The 22,463-nt window shown below is 39.3% G+C and overlaps 2 protein-coding genes across 6 annotated transcripts in view; one reads left to right on the top strand and one right to left on the bottom strand.

Annotated features, from left to right (window-relative positions):
• Nucleotides 1-766, bottom strand: part of FAM162A (family with sequence similarity 162 member A) — a 32,809-nt gene extending 32,043 nt beyond the window's left edge. Inside the window, exon 1 of one of the 3 annotated variants that reach the window (XM_028504827.2) lies at nt 613-766. In XM_028504827.2, the coding sequence (XP_028360628.1) occupies nt 613-646 (34 nt within the window). In that variant the 5' untranslated portion in view covers nt 647-766. The remainder of the gene's footprint in view (nt 1-612) is intronic. The other 2 variants (XM_036018180.1, XM_036018181.1) reach the window with 2 other exon arrangements.
• An 858-nt stretch (nt 767-1,624) lies between these two features.
• Nucleotides 1,625-22,463, top strand: part of CCDC58 (coiled-coil domain containing 58) — a 31,883-nt gene continuing 11,044 nt past the window's right edge. Inside the window, exons 1-2 of one of the 3 annotated variants that reach the window (XM_036018175.1) lie at nt 1,625-1,725; nt 15,351-15,476. In XM_036018175.1, the coding sequence (XP_035874068.1) occupies nt 15,366-15,476 (111 nt within the window). In that variant the 5' untranslated portion in view covers nt 1,625-1,725; nt 15,351-15,365. Of the gene's footprint in view, nt 1,726-15,326; nt 15,477-22,463 lie in introns of those variants that run through there. The other 2 variants (XM_028504620.2, XM_036018176.1) reach the window with 2 other exon arrangements.

Genomic DNA, 22,463 nt, shown 5'->3' with positions numbered 1-22,463 from the left:
TACTTAATTGCAAAATTGTTTAAAAGAAATTCCCCATTTTAAGAAAACTGTGAGACCTTAAATCTCTTGTCTAATCAGACTGGATTAAATGGATAAATGGATAGGAAACCCCAGACTACAGGTTTTCTTTGACAGCAGAGATAAACTCGAGATGGGGTTGCGGGCGCGGCGGCAGGGGGGTGGGGGGAGGCTCAATACTCAGTAGAAGTAACGGAGGGAGGGGAGAGATTAGGGTGGGAAAGCTGACTGAATTAAGCAATGAGGTAGTTCTAAGAATGGCAGGTGCATTAAGAGCTGAGCTTCTAGAAGGCTGGTGATGGGAGAGAGGAGAAAGGATGGGGGAGCAAGGGCTCAAGAAGTTGGTGGGAGCAGTGTGGTTACGAGCCAGGTGCGAGGGTCACATCAGGCTCGTCCCTACTGTCTGCTTAGCAGTTGCTCGCTCAGCCCTTGCTCTCTCCCATTATTACTACCATGAGGATACGATTCCAAGCAACTAGAGGGGAGTGCGTACGGCATCAAGCCACAACCAGGCCTGGGGAGGCTGCAAGATTCCTTCAAACCTAGTGGCCAAGGTGGCTGCCCGCCGCCCCCACATTCACTCCCGCATCTCACCCGCCGCCAGGAGCAGGCCGCGGAGGCTCCCCATCGCCGCCTACTCCACCGAACCGCACGACGCCTAGGAGAAGGCAGTGGCGCGGGAGGACTCAATGTCACCGAGGGCCGCAAAGGGAAAGACGTAGGGGGAGACGGTGATTGGGACACGTGAGAAGTGAGGGGCGGAGCGAACGGACCGTGCTTGACGCAAAGAGCGTATGGGAGGGTATTCCGGGACTTACCGTGTGAGACGTTCGGAACGTGCCAGACTCGGAGAATGTGGGGGCGAGGCGTCTAGCGGGCACCACCTGAGGCACGCGTCCTTAAAATGCACACACAGAGTATGAGTATAATGAGCCTTTCCTATACGTATTATTCTTTGCATCTAAGAAAGTACTCGTTTAAAATAGAAGAAAAGTAGTGTAACTGCTGTATAACTTTGGCGAACTGTAGACTCACGAAATCATACTGCCTAGGTAAACTGTATTTCAGTGTTTTCAAATGAATATACAGTATATGTCTTTATAAAAAACACGTAGGTGAGGCATACCTTGTTGGGTTTGGGAGTGTCTCTCTGGCTAATGTGTATTTCCTATTTCTGTTTACCTATTTTTATAAAACTAAACATTACACATCTAACACCTGCTCAACCCTTATGCACCCACTCTGACAGAAATGTCTTGACATTTCTGAGTGGTCCCCAGTTCTTAATGAAGGCCCCTCAGCTTTGAGAGGTAGATAAAGGAAGGGAAGGGTTAAGAAACACCACTTCTACTCCACCAGGGAATTGTCTCCCTTATTATAAGAAGATGGGATTAGGGTAAAACGATTCCTTCAAAAGTTCTGACATTCTTCGATCCATGCGTATGGGTCAGTTCCAGGAGGTCGTGTTAAAGCAGTAGGCAATGGAAAGAACAGTAGAGTTCTAGGTTCCGAAGTGAATGAGGACTAGGGGATAAAACAGGCCTAGAGCTCAGCCTTTCTCGCGGAGGTATGCCTAGAAATATTTTGTCAGGCGGCGCCGCGGACACCTTTGCTCCGTGGTGATTGGCTGGCGAAGGGGGCCTCGCGTTTGTCCAATATGGCGGCGCCCAGTGGCGGTGGAACTGTGAGGAGTTCGCCGAGTTCCAGGTGATAGGGTTTTTCTCAGTGGCAGGCGTGTCTTTTGTTTTGTCCCCGGACCTGTTCTCTTCTCTGGCCTAGGAGGGAGTGCAGACTAGTTGTGGAAGAAGCGGGCAAATTCAGACCTCCTTTTTCGAGCTATTGGAGGTCATGGGGGGCGCGGGCTTGGCTTTAGGAAGCCAGTCTGCTCCTTGGGGGTCATGGTTCTCTCTGCGTCGCTCAGGCCTTGAGTAACCGCCCGGAAACTCCAGGTGGTTGCGCGGTGATCAAGCCGCGGTGGGTAGGGATTGTAATAACGTTTTGGCCACCCCCGAAATCTTTTCTATCCTATACCATTCCCCCTCGTATTTTCAGTTGAGCATTTGTAGGAGATTTTTTTAAGTGGAGAGCTTATTTACTTGATAAAGTAAAACAACTTGGTACAAGTTTTCCTATTTTGATGGGCAGAACGTTTGGAGTCTTGAAGGGGAGATCATTCTAGTATCTGCCTGGGTTCTGCTGCCTTCCTAGGCATTAGAGAAAATGTAACATTTAAGAAAAAGGCTGTATCTTTTATATGTTCAAACACCAGAGGTCTATGATTAAATATTAACCCATGTGTTAAAGGACGGGTTTGGATTTTGACCAAGTTGCAATGAAAGTTCTCTGTTTCAATGTAGTTCCATATGTGCTGCTGTCTAGATAAATAGTTGAGTTTTAAAAAATCATGACCATACAAATGTATTTTTAACCAAGATAATGAAAAGTCATTTCACCTGTCGTTGACCTATCTGTAGTAAGCTTTGTGCTTTGAGTCATTTTGTAGGGATTGGTAATTCTTGAAGGTGGTCTCAGCAGGCTGAATTCTCTGACAAATATCATTTGGCCAAAGAACTTAAGTGGGGTCTTTTTTATGTGGGGTCATTGCTCACTCTTCACTTCAGCTGCTTATTAGATTAGTTTAGCACAGCGGCTGACTTCAAATAATCCATGTGTCCAACAAATGCAAACACTCGTAAAATTTTTAAATAAAGACTTGGCTTTGAAAGTATGTGGACTATTTAACGTTTACTGGCCCCTTTATGGCTTTGGTTTTGTCACATTCATACTATGATTTAAATTGAGTTAATGCACTCATAATTTTGCAATGATAGTTTTAAGGTTTATGGGAAAGAGCTCTGGTTAGGGAGTTAGATGTTCTGGATTTAGTACTGCTTCTCCCATTAACAGCTTTGGAGCTGACCACTTAACCCCTTTGGGAATTAACTTTTGAATATATAAAATAAGGTTATTTTAAGTAACATTTATAACTGCCTTCTCCAGTTATTTGAATTCCTAAAACCAAATTTCAGAGAATCGCTTTTTGCTTTTAAAACATCCAACAGTGCTTAGACAACACTGATTTTTCTTTTGGAAGGTCAGATAAGATGTTGTAAGTGGGGCAAAAGTTAAACTGTCTTACAGAATCATTCTGTTCACACAGATAATGTAAGTAAAGATATAATAAAATAAGTCTCTAGTGAAACCTGGGGGGAATTTTTAGATACTTTCTCTAACGTGGTTTATAAGGGAGAATATCCTGGGTTAAAAGTCAGAAGATCTGGTTTTCCAGGGGTGGCCTTAGCACATCATTTAACCTCACTGTAAATGAGAATAACGTTTGCCCCTACTGCCTCAGAGGCACACAAGAACATAAGTGAAGGTGCTGTAAAATTTTAAATTTTAGTATAGCTTTTAGGTTTAGATAAGTTTGTTAAATTGTAAAGCATGGTTAACTGAGTGTGACATAGTCACAAATTATTCAGCAAGTTTAAATTATTTAAAGCTATGAAAAACCATTACATTTTCTTTTTTAATTAAATACTTTTGAATTTTATTGTTATTCACTACAGTTTTCTGCCTTTTCCCCCCAGCCCTCTGTACACCCCAGGCATCCCCCACCTCCCTTCTCTGTTTCCACCGCCCCCCTTGGTTTTGTCCGAGTGTCCTTTATAGCTGTTTCCTGTAAAACCCTTCACCCTTTCCCCCTCATTATCCCTTATGTCCCCTCAGTTGTTCTTAATTTCAGTGTCTTTGGTTATATTTTGCTTGCTTATTTGTTTTGTTGATTAGGTTCCACTGAAAGGGGAGGGTCATATGGTATTTGTCTTTCACACCTGGCTTATTTCACTTACCATAATGCTCTCCAGTTCCATCCATACTGGACCGAAGTGTAGGAGCTCTTCTTCTTTCTGCTGTGTAGAATTCCATTGTGTAAATGTACTATAGTTTCTTGATCCATTCATTTACTAATGGGCTCCTGCATTAGTAAATGAGTGCAGGGTGGCTCACTCTGCACTCATTTGAGGTAGCTTCCAGCACTTGGCTATTGTAAGTTGTGCTGCTATGAACATTGGGGTGCATAAGTCCGTTGAATTGGTGTTTCGAGATTCTTAGGGTATAATCCTAACAGTGGAATTGCCGGTCAAAAGATAGTTCCATGTTAGTTTTCTGAGGAAATTTCCTTCTGTTTTCCATAGTGGTTGCACCAGTCTGCAATCCCAGCAACAGTGCACTAGGGTTCCCTTCTCCACAACCTTTCCAACACTTGTTGTTCGTTGATTGTTTATGTTGGCCATTCTGACTGGTGTGACGTGGTTTAATTTGCATCTCTCTGATGGTGAGTGATACTGAGCATCCTTTCATTTGTTTCTGAGCCCTCTGTATGTCCTCCTTGGAGAAGTGTGGCTGCTCAAGTCTTTTGCCCATTTTTTAATTGGGTTTGTCTTCCTGGAGTGGAGTCATGTGAGTTCTTATATATTTTGGAGATCAAACTCTTGTCTGAGGTATCATTGGCGAATATGTTTTCCCATACATTCAAATGCTGTTTTCTTTACTCATGCAAAAGCTTTTTATTTTGATGAGGTTGCATTTGCTTATTCTTTCCTTTATGTCCCTTGCTCTAGGGGACATATCAGTGAAAATATTGCTGCATGGAATATCTGAGATTTTCCTGCCTATGTTCTTCTGAAGGACTTTTATGGTATCACGACTTATATTTAAGTCTTTTATCCACCTTGAATTTATTTTTGTGTATGGTGTAAGTTGGTGATCGAGTTTCATTTTTTGCATGTAGTTGCCCCAGCTCTCTCAACACCATTTGTTGAAAAGGCTATTTTTACTCCACTTTATGTTGCTGCCCTCTTGTCAAATATTAATTGACCATAGAGACTTGGATTTATTTCTGAGCTCTCTGTTCTGTTCCGTGGTCCATGTGTCTGTTCTTATACCAGTAACAGGCTGTTTTGATTACAGTGGCCTTGTAGTACAATTTGGAATCAGATATTGCAGGTTCCTCCTACTTTGTTCTTTTTTTCTCAAAATTGCTGTAGCTATTCAGGGTCGTTTATGGTTCCATATAAATTTTTGAAGTGTTTGTTCTATATCTGTGAAATATGTCATTGGTGCTTTAATAGGTGTTGCATTGAATCTGTAAATTACTTTGGGTAGTATGGACATTTTGATAATGTTAATTCTTCCAATCCATGAACATGGCATCATTCCATTTGTTTGTGTCTCCCTTAATTTCTTTAATCAGTTGTTGTGTAGTTTTCTGAGTACAGGTGTTTTACCTCTTTGGTTAGGTGTATTACTAGGTATTTTACTTTTATTGTTGCTATATCAAATAGGATTTTTTTCCTTATTTCTGTTTCTGAGATATTTTATTGTGTTGTACAAAACGCCTTTGATTTCTGGATGTTGACTTTGTATCCCACTGTTTTTGCCAAATTCATTTATTACGCTGAGCAGTTTTTTTGGTAGAGTCTGTAGGGTTTCTATGTACATTATTATGTCATCTGGAAACAATGACAGTTTTTGTTTCCTCTTTTCCAATTTGGATGCCTTTTAATTTCTTTTTCTTGTCTGACTGCTGTGGCTAGGACTTCCAATACTATGTTGAATAAGAGTGGTGAAAAACCAGCATCCTTGTCTTGTTCTTGAATCTTAATGGGAAAGCTCTAAGTTTTTGCCCATTGAATATGATGTTGGCTGTAGGTCTCTCATATATGGCCTTTATTATGTTGAGGAATGCTCTCTCTATTTCCACTTTGCTGAGTGTTTTTTATCATAAATGGGTGTTGTACTTATCAAATGCTTTTTCCGCATCTATTGATATGATCATGTGATTTTGTCTTTTCTTTGTTTATGTGATGTATTATGTGTGTTGATTTGTGAATATTGTACCATCCTTTATCCCTGGGATGAATCCCACCCTGATCATGGTGTATGATCTTTTAATATATTGCTGGATGCAGTTGCCAATATTTTGTTGAGGATTGTAGCATCTATGTTCATCAGCAATATTGGCCTGGGGTTTTCTTTCTTTGTTGTGTCTTCTTCTGGTTTTGGGATTAGGATGATGCTGGCCTCATAAAAGAGTTTGGGAGTTTTCCCCTCTTTTTGGATTTTTTGGTTTTTTTGGGATAGTCTGTGAAGGATAGAGGTTAGCTCATCCTTAAATGCTTTGTAAAATTCTCCTGTGAAACCATCTCGTCCAGGGCTTTGTGTGTTGGGAGTTTTTTTTTATTACTGCTTCAATTTCATCAGCTGTTATTGGTCTGTTCAGGCTTTCTGTTCTTTCATTGAGTTTTGAAGATTTATTTTCTATAAATTTGTCCATTTCCACCTAGGTTTTCAAAATTTCTTGGCATATAGCTCTTCATAGTAATTTCTTCAATCCTTTGTAGTTCTGTGGTATCAAGTTGTAATGTCTCCTCTTTCATTCTGCTTGTATTTATTAGGGTCCTCTCTCTTATTTTCTTGATGAGTCTGCTTAAAGGCTTGTCGATTTTTGTTTATCTTTTCAAAGAACCAGCTCCTGGATTCATTGACCCTTAGAATTGTTGCTTTTAGTCTTTATGTCATTTAATTCTGCCCTGATCTTGGTTATTTCCTTCCTTCTACTTGGTTCTGGGGTGTCTTTGGTTGTTGTTCCTCAAGTTCTTGTAGGTGTAGGGTTAGGTTGTTTATTGAAATGTTTCTATTTTTAGATAGGCCTGTATCACTATGAACTTCCCTCTCAGGGCTGCCTTCTCTGTGTCCCATGTTTTGGTTTGTTGTGAGTTCATTTTCATTTGTTTCCAGAAACTTCATGATTTCTTCCTTAATCTCATTTTGACCCATTCATTGTTCAATAGCATACTATTCAGTCTCCATGAGTTTGAGTGTGTTTGAGTGTGTTTGAGGTTGATTCTAGTCTCATTCCCTTGTGGTCAGAGAAAATGCTTGTTATGATTTCAATTTTCTTGAATTTGTTGAGACTTGTTTGTGTCCTATCATGTGGTCTGTCTTTTGAAATGTTCCATGTGCATTTGAAAAGAATGTGTATTTTGCTTCTTTGGGATGAAAGGCTCTACATATATCAGTTAAGTTCATTTAATCTAGGACATTGTTCAATGCTGTAATATCTTCATTCATATTTTGTTTGGAAGATCTCTCCATTTTTGACAGGTGGGGTGTTAAATCCCTACTATAATTGTGTTGCTCTCAATATCTTCCTTGAAGTCCTCCAAGATTTTCTTTATGAATTTGGGTGCTCCTATGCTGGATGTATATATATTTACAATGTTTATGTCTTTTTGGTGGATTCTTCCCTTCAGTATTATGAAGTGACCTTCTGGGTCTCTCTTTATGGCCCTTTTTTTGAAGTCTATTTTGTCTGACACGATTATTGCTACCCTGGCTTTTCCCCCTGTCCATTTGCTTGGAAAATCTGTTTCCAGCCCTTCACTTTCAGTCTGTGTAGGTCTTTTGTCCTGAGGTGGGTCCCTTGTAGGCAGCATATGTGTGGGCCAAGCTTTCTTATCCATTCAACTATCCTATGTCTTTTGATTGAAGCATTTAATCCATTTACATTTAAGGTTATTATTGATAGGTACTTATTCATTGCCCTTTTTTTTGTGTGTGCCTGTGTTCCCCTCCTCTCTCTCTCTCTCTCTCTCTTTCTCTGTCTTCCTTCTTTTCTTCCTTCCTTTCCTTAAATCAGACCCTTTAGCATCTCTTGCAGAGCTAGTTTGGTGAAGGTGTATTCTTTTAGACTTCTTTTGTCTGGGAAACTCCTTATATGGCCTTCCCTTTTAATTAATTGAGAGCCTTGCTGAGTAGAGTATTCATGGTTGCAGGCCTTTGGTTTCATTACTTGGAATATTCCTTGCGCATTCTCTTCTGGCTTGGAGTGAAACCATTACATTTCTATGTAAGTACCTTAAATGTGAAAAGCACAGCAATGAATATAGTGGAAGAAGAAATGAGAAGTCATGTACTTTTTAATTGTAAAGATTAGGTGTATTTTTTTCACATTTTTATTATGACAATACTCATAATTACAGAAAAGTTGAAAGACTTGTGCATGAGAACACTCAAGGACCTACCATCTAGATTCTGTATTCAAGTAGTTTGCTGTATTTACTCTATCATATACGTATTCATCAGTCCATTTTTTATTTTTTGGTAACATGTCAAACTAATTGCAAACACACAGATACGTCATCCCTAAAGATGTCCTTCACTATGCATATCATTAAGTAGAGTTCATATTTGTATACTTTCTTTCTGTAAAATTTGTATTAGTGAAATACACAAATCTTAACAGTACTAGGTTAAATGAGTTTTGACATTTATATATGCCTCATTAACATAGAGAATAATACCATTATCTTTCAAAGCTTCTTTATGCCCCTTTCCAGTCATCCCATCCCCATCCTTCTTCCTTCTTCCCTCTTACACCAGTGTTCTGATTTTTTTTCCATATATGTGCATGCTTTAAAGTTTAGGAGTTTTTGACCTGGCCGGTGTGGCTTAGTGGAATGAGTGGTAGACTGTGAAGCAAAGGGTTACTGGTTCAATTCACAGTCAGGGCACATGTCTGGGTTGCAGGCCAGGTTCCCAGTAGGCAGTGCACAAGAGGCCACTACACAGTGATGATTCTCTCCTCTCTTCTCCCTCCCTTGTCTCTAAAAATAAATGAATAAATTTTTAAAATACCCCAAAGTTTAGGACTTTTTAAAGTGTTTTAAATTTTTATAATTCTTATTATTCTATTGTAAAAGTTGAACTTAGCACTTCTAGAAAATATCCTGTTTGCAAAATGAAATAAAATCCAGAAGAGAATGTTTAAAGTTGAATGTCTGGGATGCCATTTTAACATTCAGCAAGAATTTATCGGATATTGTATTAGCCTGCTAGGGCTGCCATAACAGATACCACAGAATGGGTGACTTAAAGAACAGAAATTTATTTTTTCCCAGTTCTGGAAGCTAGAAGTCCAAGATGACATCCTATCAGGATTGGTTTCTGATGAGCCTCTCTTCCTGACTTGCAGATTGCCGCCTTCTCACTGTGTTCTCACATGGCCTCTTTGTGCATGTACAGAAAGATCTCTGGTGTCTCTTTTCTCTTACAAGGACTCCAGTTCTGTGGGATTTGTGTACTACCTCAATTACCTCCCTAAAGTTCCTGTCTCCAAATATAGTCACATGGAAATTTTGGGAAGAAACAATTCAACCGCTAGGTACCAGGCACTTGGGAAGACCCGTGGACTGAATATAAAACATAGAAAATTTCAAGAATATGAATAAAATGCTATAACAGTTCAGAGAGAAGTCAAGAGATGATCATTGAATTGGGCCTCAAGTGGATAGGATCCAAGGGTATTTTAGGTAGAGAAAACAGTACATAAGGCTGACAGTTTATGTATTTGGGGGAAATAGCAAATCAGTATTGCTAGAACTCCAGATTTGTGCAGGGGCACTTTGAGATTGCACACAAGATGGGGACCAGACTGTGGATGGCCTTGGATGCCAAATGTGAGGGTGGGGGGTCACTTTTGAGCAGAGCGGGTGAGATGATCAAATAGGTGCTTGAGGGAGATTCACTACTTGTGCCATGGTCTTTGTTCAGGCTCTGTCATTTTTTGCAGCTAGTTTTGTGACAGGTCTCCTTACTTTCAGTTATTCCTTTCTGTAATATATCCCCCCTTCAATCTAATCTACTCAAGAGGTAAAAAAGAAAAACTTTTACCTTTTGGAACAGCATGGATGGACCTAGAGATTATTATGCTAAATGAAATAGGCTAACCAGACTATACTGGTTAAAACATTAGCAGACTAATACAAATACTGTATGATTTCACTTATATGTAGACTCTAATAAACAAAATAAACTGACAAAGTAGAAACAGAGACAGGGATACGTGGAGCAGGCTGACATCTGTCAGAGAGGGGTGGAATGGGAGGACTCAATGAAAGAAGGTGAGGGGATTAGCCAAAGAACATACATGCATAACCCATAGACACTGACGACAATGTGGTGATGGCCAGAGGGAAAGGAGAGTGGGGGCTGGATGGAGGCAGGCAAAGGGGAAGAAAATGGGGACGTCTGTGATAGTGTCAACAATTCATCATGAAGTCTTACCAGCTCTGTTTTCAAAATATATCCTGAATCCAGCTTCCTCTCCCTAATTCTGCTACCACATTATCAAACTCACTTTATCTTGCCTAGACTACCATAGTAGTCTGCTAAATGGTCATCCTGTTTCCATTCGTCTCTCTGTAGTCCATTCTCTAAATAGCAGCCAAAGTTATTTTTTAAAAATTAGTCATTTATGCCATCCCCTTGCCTAAAACTGTTACTGTTAAAACAGAATCCTGACTTCTGGCAAGATGGAGGAATAGGTGGACGTACCGTACCTCCTCGCACAACCAAGATTAGAACAACAATAATATACAACAATAATTTACAGTCAGAATAATGCCCAGATCTGGCAGAGGATTTATCTGAATGGAAGTCAGGCAGCCAAGAAGCTGAAGTAGATGCGTTCATCCAGACTGGTAGGAGAAGACGAGCAGGGCGGGCGCGGTGCTGGTGCGGGTCAGCGGCGTGAGGAGGTCAGGGAAAGTTTGGCGCGAAATCGGCGCGACAGCCATCCGGGGCGCAAGAACGCAGCGGTGACCCCTGAGTACGCAAGTTGTGGCTGGCAGACCCAGAGGGTAGCGATTGTGGACCAGGACAGAACTCGCAGCCTGGGAGCCCAGAGAAGGGACTGAGCCCAGGAGAACGGAACTACCGCCATCGTTTTCTCCCGTCCCCACTCCTGCTCTCACCCCTGCCCCCACATATAACGTCACAATCTAGCAACTGGGGTGCCCAGCCCCAGTGAACACCTAAGGCTCCGCCCCCCACCGTAACAAGAGCGACCAGACCGAAAAAAAAAAGGAGAGACAGGGGAAAAATATGTTTTCAACAGAGCAGATCAGTCCCCCAGGACTCATCCTTTTGAGCAACCAAGAAATAGCCAATCTATCAGATGCACAGTTCAAAACACTGGTGATCAGAAAACTCACGGAATTGGTTGATTTTGGGCGCAATTTAGATGAAAGGATGCAGGTTACCATAAAAGAGATGCAGGAAGATACGTGGAGGAGAGCCAATAGTGAAAGGAAGGAATCTGAGTCTCAAAACAATATAGTGGACCAGAAGGAAGATAGAATCAACCAAGCAGGAAAGCATGATGAAATAAGAATTCAAAAAATCGAGGAAAAGCTTAAGAGCATCCAGGACACCTTTAAACGTTCCAATATCCGAATTATAGGGGTATCAGAAGGGGAGGAGCAACAAGTGGAAAAGTTATTTGAACAAATAATAAAGGAGAACTTCCCCAATCTGGCAAAGGGAACAGTCTTCCAAGAAATCCAAGAAGCTCAGAGAGCCCCAAAGAAGTTGGACCCAAGAAGAAACACACCAAGGCACATCATAATTACATTAGCCAAGGTAAAAACGAAGGAGAGAACCCTAGAAGCAGCAAGAGATAAGGTGACAGTAACCTACAAAGGAGTTCCCATCAGACTGTCAGCTGATTTCTCCAAAGACACCTTACAGGCAAGAAGGGGCTGGAAAGAAATATTCCAAGTCATGAAAGACAAGGACCTACATTCCCAGATTGCTCTATCCAGCAAAGCTCTCATTTAGAATGGAAGGGCAGATAAAGTGCTTCTCAGATAAGGTCAAGTTAAAGGAGTTCATCATCACCAAGCCCTTATTTTATGAAATGCTAAAGGGACTTATCTAAGAAAAGAAGATAAAGAAAAGACATGTATAGTAAAAGGACAGCAAAATCACAAATATTAACAACCACACCTAAATCAAAACCAAAAGAAACTAAGTAAACAATTAGAACAGGAACAGAACCACAGAAATGGAGGGCACATGGAGGGTTAGCAGCCGGGGGGTGGGAGGAGGAGAGAGGGGGAAAAGGTATAGAGAATAAGTAGCATAGAATGTAGGTTGAAAATAGATAGGGGGAGGGCAAGAATAGTATGAGAAATGTAGAAGCTAAAGAACTCATAAGTATGACACATGGACATGAACTAAAGGGGGGAAATGTGGGTGGGAGGGGTGTACAGGGTGGAGGGGAGAGAAGGGGGGAAATGGGACAAGTGTAATAGCATAATCAAGAAAATATATTAAAAAAAAAAAAACAACAGAATCCTTGATGGTTTCCATGGTTTCTGTTGTCCTTCATTTTCTTCTACTCTAACCTCACCTCATACTACTTTCTTACTCACTCCTAGCCTACTCCTTTTAGTTCTTTATGCCAAAGTTTGTTCTTGCCTCATAGTTTTTTTACTTATTTCCCTGGACATTCTCATAGTTGGCTTCATATTTAGGTCTCAGCCCAAATGCTTCATCCTCAGAGAGGTCTTTCTTGATCTCCATGCTAAGGTAGGCCATTCACTCACCCAGCCACGCTTCATCCAGTTACCTTAGTGTGTTTTCTTAAACCCCTTATCTGCACTTTCAGTTACTTGCAGTCAACTATGGTCCAAAAATATTAAATGGAAAATTTCAGAAAGAAATAGTTCATAAGTTTTAAATTGCACACCTTTCTGAGTAGCCTGCTCCATCCCACCCAGGACATGAATCAATGAGCCATCCCTTTGCTGCCTGCCAGTTAGTTGTTTAGTAGCTGCCTTGGACTTCAGATCTACTGTCTTGATAATGCAGTGCCTGTATTCAAGTAACTCTTAATAATGTCCCGAGAGCATAAGAGTAGCAGTGCTGGCAGTTCAGATATGTCAAAGAGAAGCTGTAAAGTGCTTTCTTTAAGTGAAAAGGTATGTATGTATTAAGGAAAAACACAGAATATATAGGATTCAATACTGTTCATGGTTTCGAGCATCTACTGCGGGCGGGGGGAGGAGTGGTCTTGGAATGAATCCCCCATCAATAAGGGGGGAGTATACTGAAATTACCTTGCATATTGTACTTATTATCTGTGTCCTCTGAGAATTTTGTTCCATAAGAGCAAAAAGCTTTTCTGTTCTATTAACCACTGTTGTCCTGGTGTTTAGAATGGTGCAACAGCCCTGTCATGGCTGCAGTGGCTCAGTTGGTTGGAGCATCATCCTGTAGACTGAAGGGTCACATGTTCGATTTCTAGTCAGGGCACATACCTCCATTCGGGGTTTGATCCCTGGTTTGGGCGCATATGAGGAGGCAACCGATAGATGTTTCTCTCTCACATCCATGTTTCCCTCCCTCTCTCTCTCTAAAAGCAATGAAAAATATCCTCTGGTGAGGGTAAAAAGTAAATAGATAGAAAAGAAAGAGCTCTGGCTGGTGTGGCTCAGTGGGTTGGAGTGTTGTCCTGTAACCGAAAGGTTGCGGGTTTGATTCCCTGTGAAGACACGTAGACACATATTTAGGTTGCAGGATCAGTCCCTGGTGGGCACATACAGGAGTCAGTCAATCCATGTTTCTCTTGCATATTGATGTTTCTCTCTTCCTCTCTAAAAGCAATTTAAAAAATGTCCTCGGGTGAGGATAAAAAAAAATTCTTGAGGCCTCTCAATCAAGGAAAGCTTTATCTAAAAGGTGTAACTTAAACATTAGCCTAAGAAGATCAGTTCGGGTTTATTTTTTCTTAATAGTAAAATTGTAGGAGGTAGAGTTGGCAAGGTAGGTCCCTGTTTACTACTTGGCTATTTTTTGACAGTCTAAATAGTGCTAACCATCATTTGTTTGGAACTTGCCACTTACTGACATGATATATCCTCCAGTGTACATAAAACATTATTTAAAGTTCCTTAGTGAATATGTTGAGATGAACTCCTCTAAGAGTTCAAGTGTACAGAGAATGATGGTGCTATTGCCAGAAATAGATAGAGGAAGATCAAAAATAGGTACAAGACGAGGGAATAAGACAGTGAAGTTGGTTTTGGACCTGATATTTACCCGTGTTTTATTAGTTGAAATTATGAGCCTTCTACGAGCTGTTTTATTTCTAGCTTGAAATCTAGAAAAGATCTTTGAATTACTAATGAAAGATTAAAGACTAATAGGAACAGAACCTGGACTGCAGACTTAGTCTAGGCAGCCTAAATGGTTAATATAATTGGAAACAACTTAAATGTTCATTAATGGGGAAGTGGATAAGCTGTGGTACCTCCACAGGATAGAATATTAATGCAACTATTAAAAATGTCTTCAATGTGTTTTTAATAAGGGCAAAATGCTTATAGTATAATGTCATAAAACTGGACTTTGAAATGTTACATAGTACCTTAATTTTATAAAAGTATTCATAGATATTTATAGAAAAACTAAAGGGACAAAAATATTGGTAATGGTTAACTGTGAATGATTTTTATTTTCTTTAGGATTTTCTAATTTTTCTGAGACGAATGTGTAATGCTTGGATGTTTTCAGTAATAAGTCTGTTGCTAGTACTACTTAATAATTTTACAGAGATCACATTTGTTTGTTTGTAGGTGGGAGAACAAATGTAAGAAAATAACTTTAAAAGAAAGAGAAAGGCACACTATATATACCTCTTCTAGTAGCCGATGCCCAGTTTTTCTGGTGATGGAAGGTTGGGAGGAGGGCTGTGTGTGCTGGGTAGGCCTGTTCTCTCCAGAGGCAAAGTCTTCTTCCCTTTTGTAATCATTTTTCTTTTGGTTGGTTTGAGAATTGGAGCCTTTTTGGGGAGAAGTGTGAGCTATAGTTACTAAGGAAGGTGAGTGATTATCATTTGTTCTGTAAGCAAGAAAGCCATGAAGAGGTTTGATCCTTTCTCTAGCAGCATATTCGGTTTTACTTATTTTTGTTACAAAAATTATACACAGCCATAGTAAAAAATGAAAAGTCTAAATGGATATATATAGATTAATTTAGCCTAAAAGAGTATAGATTGATTTCTGTATATTAACCACTACTGATAGTTTCTTGTGTTATCTTTCCAGAAATTCTCTACCTAGTACCACATTTTAGAATGATAGAGAGGAAATGGGATAAGCAGTTATGCTGCAGGAATCGAGCTCAGTAGAACTACAGTCTGTATACTGGAAACAGGAAGAGCACACACTACCTACTAAGTACTGTGGGTTTAAAAATGAATAAAACAATCTTTACCTTAAGATGATCCCATTATTAGGATTACTAGTACATAATTCTTATAATGAAGATTTTCTTGTGGTTGCACTGTATTTGGCATGGTTTCCCCACTCCTAATGTACAGGGTTGTAATGTATCAAGGAGCTTATTTTTTTTGTTTGTTTAAATGCTTTTTTTTATCACTTCATTTTCCATTCAGGTTATTCTTTTGTTTTAAATATGTATAGGAATTACTCAAGGTGATGAGGACGATTGATGACAGAATAGTACATGAATTAAACACTACGGTTCCAACAGCTTCCTTTGCAGGGAAAATTGATGCCAGCCAAACCTGTAAACAACTTTATGACTCTGTAAGTATATCTTTTGAGTCTTTCTTTTGTGCTGTTTTTATGTCTTTCTTTGCAGGCAAAATAAGAACTCATTTGATAAATGTATAATTAAACTGTAGATAAAAGAAGGACACCTTCATGTTTTTTCTTGCCCACACCTGAGGGGCTTAGACCTGAAGTTTGTCTGTGTTTTATTAGTTGAAATTATGAGCCTTCTACATGCTGTTTTATTTCTAGATTGAAATCTAGAAAAGATCTTTGAATTACTAATGGAAGATTAAAGGCTGATAGGAACAGAATCTGGACTACAGGCTTAGTCTGAATGGCCTAAATGGTGATTATAGTTGGAAACAACCTAAATGTTCATTAGTGGGGAAGTGGTCAGATAACTAAAAGTTTTAATCTAATTTCTACAGACTGAAGAAATGTGTGGTAGTATGCACAAGTCTGTGAAGGAATGGTTCTAAGGAACGGGAGTGGTTGTTTTTTGGCCCCCTCTTGGGAAGCCTTTAATTTATGCACAAAGGAATGAAGGAAAAAGTGCAAACAGTCAAGTAAAACAGTGGGTCTAGAGCATTGGCTTAGAATGAAACTATCTAAGAAGGCAGAGAGCTGGTGTAAGAAAACCCTTCATGCCTTCTGTCTTCTTTCTTCCCACACTCATCAGGAAGGGGAATAGAAGCATTTGGCAGTTGAGATAGGAGAGTCACAGATAAATTGTTTCTTCCTGAGACTTTGGTTTCTCAAGTATGTATTTTTTCGTCGACTCTTAAAGATTCCCTTTATTCCTCTCTTTAATTTCCAAAAGCAGAAGGAAATAATGATATAGCTAAATATTTTTTTATAGTTTCTTACATCTTTTCTTTAGCTTGGAAGCTAAAGTTCTAGTGCTATTTGTTTTTTAGGCTCTACTGCAAGACTACTATTTGGATTCAGTGCCTTATAAAGAAGGTGTTACTTAAAACCTCTAGTCCATTTCTCAATTATGAAAAAAAAATCAATTTTGGATGAGCTTATTGATATCAGTTAAATTCAAACTATTAACTGCAGCTATTTTTGTTTTTCTTCCATATGAAAGTATGTTATTTTACCGAGTAGTTGGTAATTCTAGTGTCTTGAGAAGATCACAGGGTTGTGGGCTTTAATGAGTAGAATCCAGTATTGGAAGTAGGGAGCACGTGGTCTAGTCCTGGTTTATTATGAGGTTGTTTGACTGTTCACTTGTTTCTCTGGGTAGCTCTGTCTGAGGAACTGGAAATTTATGATCACTTTAGTGATGCCCCCTCTCAACACATATAAGCTTTATAATCTATTCAGTTGTTTTCAATCTTTTTATTAATTTAGAGGTTTATATTATAGTGATTTAACCACATAGATTCCAGATCTAGATTATATCTCACCTCTGCTGCTTCCTCAGTGGATTTCCTTGAACTTGTTATATAACCCCTTTGCCTCAGCCTCCTTTTTGTAAAATAGTATCATAATAAAACCTCATTCATAGGGTTGTTAAGAACATTAAATGAGTTAATATAAAGTACTTACTGTACTAAATGTTTTACATAAGAATTCTTGATGCTTCTATTTAGTTACTGCTATGTTATTTCCTATCCTTATTTGAACCAGGATAGTCTTGCATACTAAATTTGAAACCTTTCTGTTTTGGATATTCTTATGTGCGAGGGGGAACATCCCAAACATCAGAATATATTTATGAAAAATTGTGTATTTATTCTTACATGTTTAAACTTCAGTCACCTTCAAAGTACTCTCCAATTGATGCAAGACACCCATCCAGATGTTTTTTTCACTGTGCAAAACAATTTTTGAACTTGTCAATTTTGATGGCACTTAGTGCTTCTGCTGTTTTTTCATTCACCTCCTCCATGTTGGCAAAACATTTCCCTTTGAGGACTTTCATCTGGGGAAAACAAAAAAAGTAGTGTGGGAGTAGATTGGTTGAATAAGGAGGGTGGGGTACGGGAGTCTTGCTGGTTTTGGTCAAAAATTGCTGAACACTCAGTGAGGTGGGCGGGTGTGCTTGTAAATCACCCATCATGAAATGGGCACATTGAAAGAGTCTTCAAAGAAAGCCTTCAAAAAAATCACTGAAGCTGGGGCAGCCTCTCACAACAAGACCAGCTGGTATGCTGATTACAGATGGGTTCCTAGAACACTCACCTAGTGAGGGAAGCCTATACTACAAGATAATTCCTTTTTTTTTTTTTGGTCTGCCTTTGTATGTCTGTCTTTCTCTGCCGGTATCCTAGAGGGATCCAACAACATGAACATCATACAAAGGATTGTTTATCAAGTAGTTTTGTGCCAGGGATCAGGCCTGCAGCACAGTGTCTGTGCTAATAAAGTACCACTGAGTTCCCTCAAATATGTCTTAGTTAAGAAGTGGAACTCTGAAGTGTCTAAGCCACTTACAGTCACCTTGATCCTTTCTTCTGTAGCCAGTGAAGGAGTATTTACACACTAATGGTAATGCTTCTTCATAGGAGATGAACAGCAAGGCTCTTATGAAGCACTCGTTTTAGTAATTCCAAGTCTTAGAAGTATACTCTTGGTAAAAGTAAAATAATTTTAATGAGATCTCTATATTAGAGCACATTCCCTTGAATCTGTGAAATTTTTCTAGCTTTATTTGTTTTCAAGGTAAACATAAAAATCAATCCTGAGCAATTTAAAGTCTGTGAATTTGGAATAGTGCTTTACAAATGCAAAAATATTATTGGTGTCATAGTGATGGATTTATTCTTAAAGGCATCTCTTTAATATAATGAACCTTTGGAATATATACTTAAATGGTATGCTTCCTCCTTGCATCATTTTGTCAGACGTTCTAGAAGATTTAAAACACAAAAAAATGCTATGACAAAAACTAATTTTTGTTTGATTTTAATGATAGTTAAACCAAGGGTCATTGTCAAGTTTAAAAAAATAAATTATGGGAGATAAAAAATAAATAAATTATGTTTGGGAAACTAGAATTTAATGTAGAATTTATTTAGAATCAACCCTTGTTTTAGAAAGAAAAATACCAGAAAAGCTATAATTAGGAAAACTGTTGGCATTATATTTCCCTTAAAGTTGAAAACACTGTTTTAAAATAATGATTAGAAGACATATGAAATTTTAGACTGAAAGAAGTTTTCAAAGTTTGGATAATATAAAACTGCAAAGTCCTAGACAAACACCCTTTAGACTAGTTTGAAATCATTCTCCTACCTCACCCCCATGTTTTCGTTTCAAAATTGCTTACCCCAAATCAAAGGAAGTGCGGTTATGATATGCCTATTGCTCAGTGTTTTTCTCTTGTAACCAAAGGCCTTCCTTGCCTTTTACCAAGTTTCTTAATAAGTATTGCCTTATTTCCTGTAGTAAGCACGTATATATGAAAGCACATATATATGAAACAGTTCTCATGTGACCAGATCCTCCAGCATCTGAATTACTAATGAGCTAAGCCTGGTTTATTGCTTTATTTTTCTCTGGTATTGCTTTATTTTCCTGTCACATAATCTATTACAGTCGTCTCTCACTATATTGTGGTTCACTTATTGTGGCTTCACTGTATCATGGGCTTCAAAAACCTGCGAATTTTATGTTGTTAAAATTACATAGGTTTAAGAATGTAGAACATGTTTAAGAGCATATGAAGTGTTTATGAGAGTGTAGGAAAGGTTTATAGGAGTGTGGGAAGGGTTTATAAAGCCTTAAAATACATCTAAATAATAAAATAAATATAACGCCGCTACTTCGGGGATTTTCACCTATTGCGGGGGTCTCTGGAACGTAACTCCCGCAATAGGTGAGGGATCACTGTTCTAGCTATCAAGCCTTCTCATTCCTTTGACATAGATGTACAAAAAGCCCATGCATGTTCCTCTTTTACATGGCTCTTAATTCTGAATTTTAGTGCAGAATGGTCATTGAAGACCAGATTAAAATAATTGATAATACAGAGTAAAAGACGTTTTGGCCAGTAGTTTCTCTTCACATCACATGGGTTCCCAGGGGGCTAATCCGAAGGAGAAGTAAGCAGGTGAGGGTATGAGGGTGGGCTGCAGCCAGAAGTGTATCCACAGGAAAGAGGCAAGTTAAGAGGGGAATAGTGGAGGAAAGCCCAACCAAAGAAGGAAACTTCGTGATGAGAGAGAATGAAAGGAAAATGTACAAAATTCAACTTTGGTTTTAAAGTGAAGATAGAAAAATGTCAACTGTAATTGAAAAGTAAAGTTTAAAAATATTAAAAATAAAAAATTACTTTTAAAATAATTAACCAAAATGCAGATAGAAAAATGAAACTGTTTTGTTACATGCTACTAGTTGGTTCTAGTATTATTTTACCAGTTGCTGAGGGGCTAGACAGATATCAAAGTGATTAAATAGCAGCTGATATCTTAGCAGTGGATTGAGTTGTGTTGCCCTAAATATGAAAGGTAGAAAAAATATTAATGATTATTTTCTCATAATCCATAATTTTACAAAAGGGGAAACCGAAGCCTGGAAATGCGAATTATTTCTCCAGTCTTACACAGCAACAGGGAGCACTTCCTAACTCTGAGGATGGTTCTTTTCTTTTTATTCTCCTTTTTTTAAAGGCAAAATTAAAGATTTATTTAGTTAACGAGCAGTTAAATAAACGACATTGGCTTCCTCCTTGTGATAATGTTATCTTAAACATTGGCCTAAAATATTAATCTTGAACCTTAAAGACCCAAAACTTTCTAATTGGGCGGTGAATAACAAACTCTTAGTACACTGCCACAGTAATCTTACAGAGTTGTTGGGAGTTCATACATGTGAATCAAAACAAGTTAATATACGTGAAGCACCTGGTCAGTACACAATAAATATCTGTTTTTTCCCCAGTCCTCTTATCTTTCCCTTTCAATTAACCCACAAAACACATTATGAGCCACAGGAGTTAAGCAAGGCCATAAATAGAGCCTATGGTTTGAGTCTATAGGTTTAGGTTTCAGAATACCTGAATTCAAGTCTATGTTACCTTGGGCAACTTACTTCACTTCTTTTTTTTTTTTAATATATTTTACTGATTATGCTATTACAGTTGTCCCATTTTACCCCCTTCACTCCCTTCCCACCCACATTACCCCCCTTTAGTTCATGTCCATGTGTCATACATATAAGTTATTTGACTTCTACATTTCCCATACTATTCTTACCCTCCCCCTGTCTATTTCCTACCTACCATCTATGCTACTTATTCTCTGTACCTTTTCCCCCTCTTTCCTCCTCCCACTTCCCTGTTGCTAACCCTCCATGTGATCTCCATTTCTGTGGTTCTGTTCCTGTTCTAGTTGTTTGCTTAGTTTCTTTTGGTTTTATTTTAGGTGTGGTTAATAACTGTGAGTTTGCTGTCATTTTACTCTATATATTTCTCTTTTCTTTTTCTTAGATAAGTCCTTTAACATTTCATATAATAAGGGCTTGATGATTATGAACTCCTTTAACTTGACCTAACTTAACTTAACTTCTCATCTGAGAAGCACTTTATCTGCCCTTCCATTCTAAATGAAAGCTTCGCTGGATAGAGCAATCTTGGGTGTAGGTCCTTGCCTTTCATGACTTGGAATACTTCTTTCCAGCCCCTTCTTGCCTGCAGGGTCTCTTTTGAGAAATCAGCTGACAGTCTGATGGGAACTCTTTTGTAGGTAACTGCCTTGTTTTCTCTTGCTGATTCTAGGATTCTCTCCTTCATTTTTACCCTGGCTAATGTAATTATGATGTGCCTTGGTGTGTTCCTCTGCCAACTGCTTTGGGACTCTCTGAGCTTTCTGAACTTCCAGGAAGTCGATTTCCTTTGCCAGAATGGGAAAGTTCTCCTTTATTATTTGTTCAAATAACTTTTCCACTTGTTACTCTTCCTCTTCTCCTTCTGGTACCCCTATGATTCAGATGTTGGAATGTTTAAAGGTGTCCTGGAAGTTCCTAACTACCTCTCATTTTTTTGAATTCTTGTTTCTTCATTCTTTTCTGATTTGATGTTTCTTTCTTCCTTCTGGTCCACACCGTTGATTTGAGTCTCAGTTTCCTTCCCATCACTATTGGTTCCCTGTACATTTTCCTTTATTTCAGTTAGCGTAGGCTTCATTTTTTCATCTAATTTGCTACCAAATTCAACCAATTCTATGAGCATCCTGACTACCAGTGTTTTGAACTGTGCATCTGATAGTTTGGCTATCTCTTCGTCACTTAGTTGTATTTGCTCTGGAACTTTGATCTGTTCTTTCATTTGGGCCATTTTTTTATCTTGATATGCCTGTTACGTAGTGAGGGGCGGAGCCTTAAGCGTTCACCAGGGTGGGGTAACCCACGTCACTGTATTGTGGTACTGTATGTGGGGGAGGGACCCAAGAGGGAACAATGGCACTTGCTCTGCTCTCTGCCAGATTTCAGTCCCTTCCCCCACTTTCCACAAGCAAACTGGGCCCTTCTTGTGCTGATTCCCAGGTGGGTGGGCTTGTGTACATTCTAGGATCCTGTGCATTCTAGGTCTCTCCAACAACCTCTCCTGTGAGGCTGGGAGTTTCTCCTGGTGCCTCAACTCCACAGGTGTTTTCAGTCAGAGGTTTGAGGCTTTATTTCCCTGTGCTGGGATCCTGGGTTGTGCAGTCTGTCCCACTCCCCAGTTTCGTCTGGTTTATCTGTGCACAAATGTGGGACCACTAGGTCCGCCATCCACCTTGTGCACTGCATTCTGCTCCACAGTCCGCTGCCTCGCTGAGTTGGCCAGCCACCACTTTGTGCGCCCTGGTCTGCTAGCTGCCCCTTTGCTGCAAGTCCTCTCCACCTGGGGCTGCCTGACTCCACCCCTCCTACCGGTCCTGATGAATGTGTCTTCTTTAACTCTTTGGTTGTTGCACTTCGATACAGTTTGATTTTATGTCAGTTCTGGTTGTTTTTGTTTTTAAATTTGTCATTGTCCTTTTGGTTGTGCGAGGAGGCACATTGTGTCTACCACTTCCATCTTGGCCATAA

The sequence above is a fragment of the Phyllostomus discolor genome, chromosome 2, assembly GCF_004126475.2.
Source record: "Phyllostomus discolor isolate MPI-MPIP mPhyDis1 chromosome 2, mPhyDis1.pri.v3, whole genome shotgun sequence".
NCBI classification, from domain to species: domain Eukaryota; kingdom Metazoa; phylum Chordata; class Mammalia; order Chiroptera; family Phyllostomidae; genus Phyllostomus; species Phyllostomus discolor.
Note: the sequence above shows the minus strand (reverse complement) of the source record. Positions and strands in the feature narration are given on the sequence as shown.